Source organism: Portunus trituberculatus, chromosome 27, assembly GCF_017591435.1.
Source record: "Portunus trituberculatus isolate SZX2019 chromosome 27, ASM1759143v1, whole genome shotgun sequence".
NCBI classification, from domain to species: Eukaryota; Metazoa; Arthropoda; class Malacostraca; order Decapoda; family Portunidae; genus Portunus; species Portunus trituberculatus.
Genome location: NC_059281.1, coordinates 15,002,402 through 15,009,901, shown reverse-complemented (window position 1 = coordinate 15,009,901; position 7,500 = coordinate 15,002,402). Strand labels below are relative to the sequence as shown.

The following is a 7,500-nucleotide window of genomic DNA, read 5'->3' as shown; positions in this document are numbered from 1 at the left end:
TTAATCGTGAGCAACAACGTACTTTCTTTTTATCCAACTTTTATTTAATTTTTATCCAAGAACCTGAACAAGAATTAAAACTCACATTTATCCAGCTAAACCTAAAATAACACGGTTTTCATTTTTTTATTCTGAATCTCCATATTGTTTTTTATCCTATTTAGTCATTAAGAGTAACATTTTTTATCCAACAATTCGATCCTTTTATCCAACTGAACTTTAATTAGAAAACACACTTTTATCCATTAATTTAAACTAACAAATTAACTTGAATAACAAACATTTTATCCAACAATCTAAAGTAACAACTCTTTATCCAACATAATAACCTCAAACATCGCATTTTTCCTAATCTAAATGTAATAATTATCCATATTTCATCCAACATTAACTACCTTCTATTATCCAACCTTCCTTTTCATCTAACTACTCCAAACTTTCTTCCTATCGCTACTTTCACACTATTACAAACATCAATGCTAATCCTAACACGTGGTTTTTAACTCTTTCAGTACTGGGTCGCATTTTTACCGCGAGTTTTGAGTGTGATTAGACCATTTTATTGACATTAGGAAGGGTCTATGGAGGTCAGAAGATTAATGGCCACAGTCTTCACTATTTTAATCACCACATAAGTTTCTGAGGCTGTATAAAGTCACCAAACAGTCAACAGAATAAATATGGAAACGCGTCATGGTACGGAGGAGGTTTAGCAACACTGTGTTCTGTGTAGTGTGTTCTGTAGTGTGTGTTGCGTGTCTGGTTAGCGCTTTCTATGTGTTTATGTATGTTAAGGTTGTATATTGTGTTTAGATAGGTGTGTGTGTGTGTGTGTGTGTGTGTGTGTGTGTGTGTGTGTGTGTGTGTGTGTGTGTTATCAGTACTTCGAGTTCAATGTCGTGTGTTTACTCCGCGTGATTCTCTCTCTCTCTCTCTCTCTCTCTCTCTCTCTCTCTCTCTCTCTCTCTCTCTCTCTCTCTCTCTCTCTCTCTCTCTCTCGTTAAGTATTCACAAGCTCCCCATCAACTTTTCAGGAAACAAAACTTCCTCGTATGACAAATTCACTTTATATCATACATCCCTTGAATACCGCCAATTACCGCGCGACCTTACACACACACACACACACACACACACACACACACACACACACACACACACACACACACACACACACACAGGTAATTCTCTCATCTTTATTTTTTTTTCTTTATCCTTTTAATTAAACTGTTCCGTTTTCTATTTTTCTCTTGTTTGTATGACCTTTTTTTATTATGTTATATGTGTACTCCTCTGTGTGTGTGTGTGTGTGTGTGTGTGTGTGTGTGTGTGTGTGTGTGTGTGTGTGTGTGTGTGTGTGTGTGCTCGTGCTTTGCCTTGATCCTTTTCCGGTCCATTACCAAAGCCATTAGAGAGAGAGAGAGAGAGAGAGAGAGAGAGAGAGAGAGAGAGAATGTCTAAACTAATAACAGATAACTATTGTTGTTGTTATTATTATTTCTATATATCTTTGTTATTATTATTATTATTATTATTATTATTATTATTATTATTATTATTATTATTATTATTATTATTACCACAAAGTTCTTTTTTTCTTTTTATAGCAAGGAAGGAACAGAGAGGAGGAGCGGCACACACACACACACACACACACACACACACACACACACACACACACACACACACACACACACACACAAAGTTTATACATCCTTTCCTTAACTCACTCGTATCACTTAACCACCACCACCACCACCACCACCACCACCACCACCATGCTGTCCCTCCTGGCTACCAAATGCATCGTGCTCGTGCTGATGACAGTGCTAACCCTCAGTGCCTGCTTCCTGCCTGTCCTCGTGCGCAGAGTGGCGGCAAAAGCACTCAGGCAAAATGGAATGAAGGTCGGTACTACTACTACTACTACTACTACTACTACTACTACTACTACTACTACTACTACTGCTATTACTATTATTACTACTACTACTACTACTACTACTACTACTACTACTACTACTACTACTACTACTACTACTACTACTACTACTTTTTTAATGTTGTGGGTTATAGCGCCTGTAGGTAACTTGCAAGCGCTGTTAAGATTACACCCATTAGTGGCGCAGGCAGTTTTATTTATAGTGGTGCTCATATTAGGGCCCATATCACCACCCAAGCGCATCTTTGGTGTAACTACCTAGAACCTGGGTATCATGGTGACTACTACTACTACTACTACTACTACTACTACTACTACTACTACTTTTTTTATTCATTAGTGTTTGTTTTATTTAATTTTTTTTCTCGGGTGTGAAGTGTGTGTGTGTGTGTGTGTGTGTGTGTGTGTGTGTGTGTGTGTGTGTGTGTGTGTGTGTCTGTTGTCTCTCTCTCTCTCTCTCTCTCTCTCTCTCTCTCTCTCTCTCTCTCTCTCTCTCTCTCTCTCTCTCTCTCTCTCTCTCTCTCTCTCTCTCTCTCTCGTTGTTGTTGTTGTTTTACTTCCTCTACCTCCTCCTCCTCCTCCTCCTCCTCCTCTAGCCTCGAAAGGACCAAGAGGTCTGTTGCTGTTTGGCTTTCCTTCGTATTCCTTTGTATTCCTCCTCCTCCTCCTCCCTATCCTCATCCTCTTCCTCTATTATATATAGCCGGTAGGAAATTGTGCTGGAAAAAGAGGAGGAGGAGGAGGAGGAGGAGGAGGAAAAGGAAGAAAATAGTTAAAAAACAATTTTACATAAAGAAAGGACTCAGCAATATCCTTTCCCCTTCCTCCTCCCCTGCCCCCCCCCCACCACACCCTCACACCGTCGCCATCTTGGATCATCGATAGGAGGAGGAGGAGGAGGAGGAGGAGGAGGAGGAGGAGGAGGTGAGCGAAGGATGATCGTACTCTCCTTCTCCTCCTCTTCCTTGTTCTCCTCCTCCTCCTCCTCCTCCTCCTCCTCGTTAGAATGGAAGAATTACACCATGAATTATTTTGAGAACGTGAAGAAATATTAAGAGGAAGAGGAGGAGGAGGAGGAGGAGGAGGAGGAGGAGGAGGAGGAGGGTTTATGGTAACAGAAAAGGAAGTTATTAATTGTAGCATGATTGTAGTGAATGGGGAAGAAAAGGAGGTGGGCAGTAGTAGTAGTGGTAGTAGTAGTGGTAATAGTAATAGTAGTAGTAGTAGTAGTAGTAGTAGTAGTAGTAGTAGTAGTAGTAGAGTATAGTAGTAGTAGTGTAGTATGAAGAGGAGGAGAGGGAGAAGTATACAGATTATCACAGTTCTGTAAAGGTCAGTTGGTTTGCTGTTGTTTGGTCTTTCTTTGTGTTCCTTTTTGGTGATGGAGGAAAGCGAGGACAAGGACAAGGAAGAAGGTAGCAGGTAGAGCAGGAGGACGAAGAGGAGGAGGAGGAGGAGGAGGAAGAGTGTAAGACGGTTGTGTGTGTGGGATGATGGTGGGGGTGGTGGTGGTAGTGGTGGGGTGACGCGGCGCCTCTCCACAGATGTTCATGAGCGGATGCCTGTGTTTTGGTGGCGGCGTGCTGCTGGCCACCGTGTTCCTGCACCTGCTGCCCGAGACCAGGGACTCCTTCCACAAGGCCGCCACCGAGGGCTTCATCCCCGACATGGCCTACCCCATGACGGAGCTGGTGGTGTGTCTGGGCTTCTTCTTCGTATACGTGGTGGAGGAGGTGGTGCACTCCTGCCTGGGGCGCGGCGCGGGTGACGGGGGGCACAGCCACGGCCACGGCCACAGCCACCTGGGTCCCCTGCAAGCTGACTCCGCCCCGTCCCCAGCAAGGCCCCGCGTGAAGGAGACGGCTATTGATGGGGACGACGCCACTCTGGAGAAGTTCCTGCCGGAGGAGGAGGAAGGAGCGGCAGTGGCTGTGACGGCGGCAGCGGCGGAGGGGAAGGTGGCGACGCTGCGCGCTGTGATGGTGGTCGTGGCTCTGTCACTGCACAGCATCATGGAGGGGCTGGCGCTGGGCCTGGTGCACTCTAACAAGGAGGTGTGGATGCTGTTCGGCGCGCTGTCGGCACACAAGCTTATCATCGCCTTCTGCATGGCCATGGAGCTCCTCAGCACTGACGTGTCCCGCGTCGCTTTCTTCGTGTCTCTCACCATCTTCTCCGTGGCCTCGCCGCTGGGGGGCCTTGCCGGCACGCTGCTGGTGTCCCTCACCACGCAGACCACGGCGGCGGGGCTGCTGGTGCCCACGGTGCTGCACGGCCTGTCTGCCGGCACGCTGCTCTACGTCACCTTCTGCGAGATCCTGGAGCGGGAGCGCGGCGATCCCAACAACCCCACCGTCAAGATGCTGGGCCTGGTGGGCGGCTTCCTACTCATGGCGGGCCTGCAGGTGCTGGACATCATGTACGCCCCGCAGGAAGATGCCGGTTTGCCCAGCGACCCATGCTCCGTGTTGGCCTCGCCCCTCCCTGCGTACAGCCCTGAGCCGGTGCCCTATCACCCCGGCCAGAACTACTAGTGGTGACCTCCACGCCGCCCGCTTATCATCGCGCCACGCCGTGCCCTGCCCCCTCACGTGCCCGCTGTGTGACGCCCGACACTGATAGTGGTGTGTGTGTGTGTGTGTGTGTGTGTGTGTGTGTGTGTGTGTGTGTGTTGTCAAATCATGACGTCCCCACATACGACAAGGAATGTTCTACCAAGACTTCATACACTGAATAATAAACTATTATTATTATTATTATTATTATTATTATTATTATTATTATTATTATTACTATTATTATTATTATTATTATTTTTATTGTTGTTGTTAATGCTGCTGCTGCTGTTGCTGTTGTTGTTGTTATGGTTGCTGCTGTTCTTCATATCACTGTCGTTCATCAACAATAGCTGCTATCTTGAAAAATAGCAACAATACACACACACACACACACACACACACACACACACACACACACACACACACACACACACACTTTATCACTTTGCACGGTCTTTGTGTGAAGCCCTGGGGAGGCTGAGGGAGGGGGAGGGAGGAGGGTGAAGCCAGGTAATAACACCCGGAGAGAAGCCAAGGTGAGAAATAAGTAAATTACCAACACTCGCTTAATTAGAATACTGAGAAGGGTCCGCCTCTGTCACTCAAAAAGGAACGTAAGAGCCTTCGTGCTAATTAAATCATACCAGAGAGAGAGAGAGAGAGAGAGAGAGAGAGAGAGAGAGAGAGAGAGAGAGAGAGAGAGAGAGAGAGAGATAACGAGAACGAGAAAAAGAGGAAGACTGAAGCTGCACCGAATAAATTAATCCATAAAAAAGAAAATGAAAAAAAAAGAAAGAAAACCACGACAGTACTCACGCGAGCTAAAGTTTCGAAGCACACAAGAAGGAAACGAAACTTCAGTACTCGAACTTTTTATAATGAAGCAACGTTCGAATCCTCTTAGAGCTCCGAATACACTTGTAACTTTCTCGCAGCTGTGTGTGTGTGTGTCCGTCTTAACTTGGGAGCAGAGAGAGAGAGAGAGAGAGAGGAGGGCGGTTGTGAGTCTCTCCAGATGACGGTAAGAGGTGTGGTGATGGTGGGAGGGATGAAGAAAGGGGGGGAGGGAGATAGGATAGAAATGGGGAGGAGATGGGGGGAAGGGAGGAAAGAAGTTTGGGACACGGCACATGTTTCTTCTTCCTCTTCTTCCTCTTCCTTCCTCCTCTTCTTCCTTCCTCCCTCCCTCCCTCCCTCCCTCCCTCCCTCCCTCCTCCTCTCTTAGCTTCCATCTGTTGCCGAGAGCTCGCAGGAAAAAGAAGCATGTGTGTGTGTGTGTGTGTGTGTGTGTGTGTGTGTGTGTGTGTGTGTGTGTGTGTGTGTCTGATACTTTTGGATTTGTCTAAGATGTATTGATAGTGACGCAAGAAAAGAGAGAGAGAGAGAGAGAAAGAGAGAATTAGCTTTGTCCATAGAGGCGTAAGATTAATGGTGGCAACAGGTAACAGGCTGAAGCAGGTGAGGCTGACACATGCGATAACCAATACCTGTCATGGCGAGGCTGCGGGACAAACTCACTCCACTGACTCCAACTTTACATCCACAGAACATAACAAAGGAAGCTGCAAGAGTCCACCAGCCCTCCACTCGGCTGTCCCTTTCTAATCCACCTCCACTTACTTCCACCTATCCTCACCCTTTAGCTGTTTTATGCATTAGAGGACATTAACCCTTTCAGCACTGGGACGCATTTTTACCTTGAGTTTTGGGTGTGATTAGGCGGTGTTGTTTACATTAGGAAGGGTCTATGGAGGCCAGAAGATTAAATGGCCAGAGTCTTCACTATTTTTATCCCCACAAGTTTCTGAAGCTGTATAAAATCACCAAATAGTAAGCAGAATAAATAGGAAAACGTGTCATGGTACTGAAGAGGTTGAAGTCACTGAGGTATGGGGAGCTTTGAAAGATTAGATAAACTTAAGGACAGGGAAGATAGATGGAACTCGTCGCTTTGCTCATAAGAGACTGCCACGTGTAGGCCTGGCAATCTCTAGCAGCTTCTCTCGTTTTCCTATATTCTTATGTTCTAACGTCCACAAGAAAGAAAGTGGGCGTATCATGATGTGTTTTGTAGTTTCCAGTTAATGGTGTAGAAGTGGTAGTAGCTTGGAATAAGAAGAATTAGTGTCGCATTTTGCTTAGTGGTTGAAAAAAAGGAAATAGCAGTGAGAAGGTTGCTCTAGTTAATGTCTTAGAAGCGGCAGTAACGTGGTACAGGAAGAATTAGTATCTCGCCGTGCTGAGTGGTTGAAAAAGAAATAACAGTGGAAGGGTTAGTCCAGTATACTTCTTTTAAATTCCTTTGTTCTCTGGTTAATGTTTTAGAGGTGACAGTAACGTGGAATAAAAGGAATTGTCTGATGGTGCTTAGTGGTAGAAAAAAGAAATAACAATGAAAGGGTTAGTCCAGTATACCTTTTGAAAACCCTTTGTTCTCTGGGTAATGTTTTAGAGGTGACTAACGTGGAACAAGAGGGGGCCGCCGTGGTGCAGTGTGACCACGCGCGCTTTGTGGGCCACAGAGTTCTCAAGCCCACAGGTTCGAATCCTCTGGCCACGGTCCGAGGTTAGGAAGGGCATCCATTCGGGGTAACGGTTCCCAAATGCCAAAATCAAAGTCCTCCTGATTTCTCTGTCCGGAAGCACCGTCCTAGCTCTAATATAATAGGGAAACCGGACGTAAAAACTATATATATATATATATATATATATATATAAAGTAACGTGGAACAAGAAGAATTAGTACCTCATAGTGCTTAATGGGTGAAAAAGAAAATAACAATGAAATGGTTAGTCTAGTATACCTTTTTTAAATCCCTTTATTCTCTTATTAATGTTTAGAGGTGACAGTAAAGTGGAACAAAAAATTAGTGTCATTCATAATGCTTTGTAGTTGAAGAAAGAAAATAATTGAAAGGGTCAGTTCCGTATTCCTCTTTTAAATCCCTTTGTTCTCTTTATACTTGGAAGTCATGTAACACAAAGCATCAGATGATCACC

General features: G+C 45.2%; 1 protein-coding gene across 2 annotated transcripts in view; it reads left to right on the top strand.

Annotated features, from left to right (window-relative positions):
- The window catches only part of LOC123509361 (zinc transporter ZIP1-like), an 8,842-nt gene extending 4,144 nt beyond the window's left edge, over positions 1-4,698 (top strand). For both annotated transcript variants that reach the window (XM_045263620.1, XM_045263619.1), the window contains exons 2-3: positions 1,608-1,907; positions 3,487-4,698. In XM_045263620.1, the coding sequence (XP_045119555.1) occupies positions 1,779-1,907; positions 3,487-4,476 (1,119 nt within the window). In that variant the 5' untranslated portion in view covers positions 1,608-1,778 and the 3' untranslated portion in view covers positions 4,477-4,698. The remainder of the gene's footprint in view (positions 1-1,607; positions 1,908-3,486) is intronic.
- Positions 4,699-7,500: the final 2,802 nt, after the last annotated feature.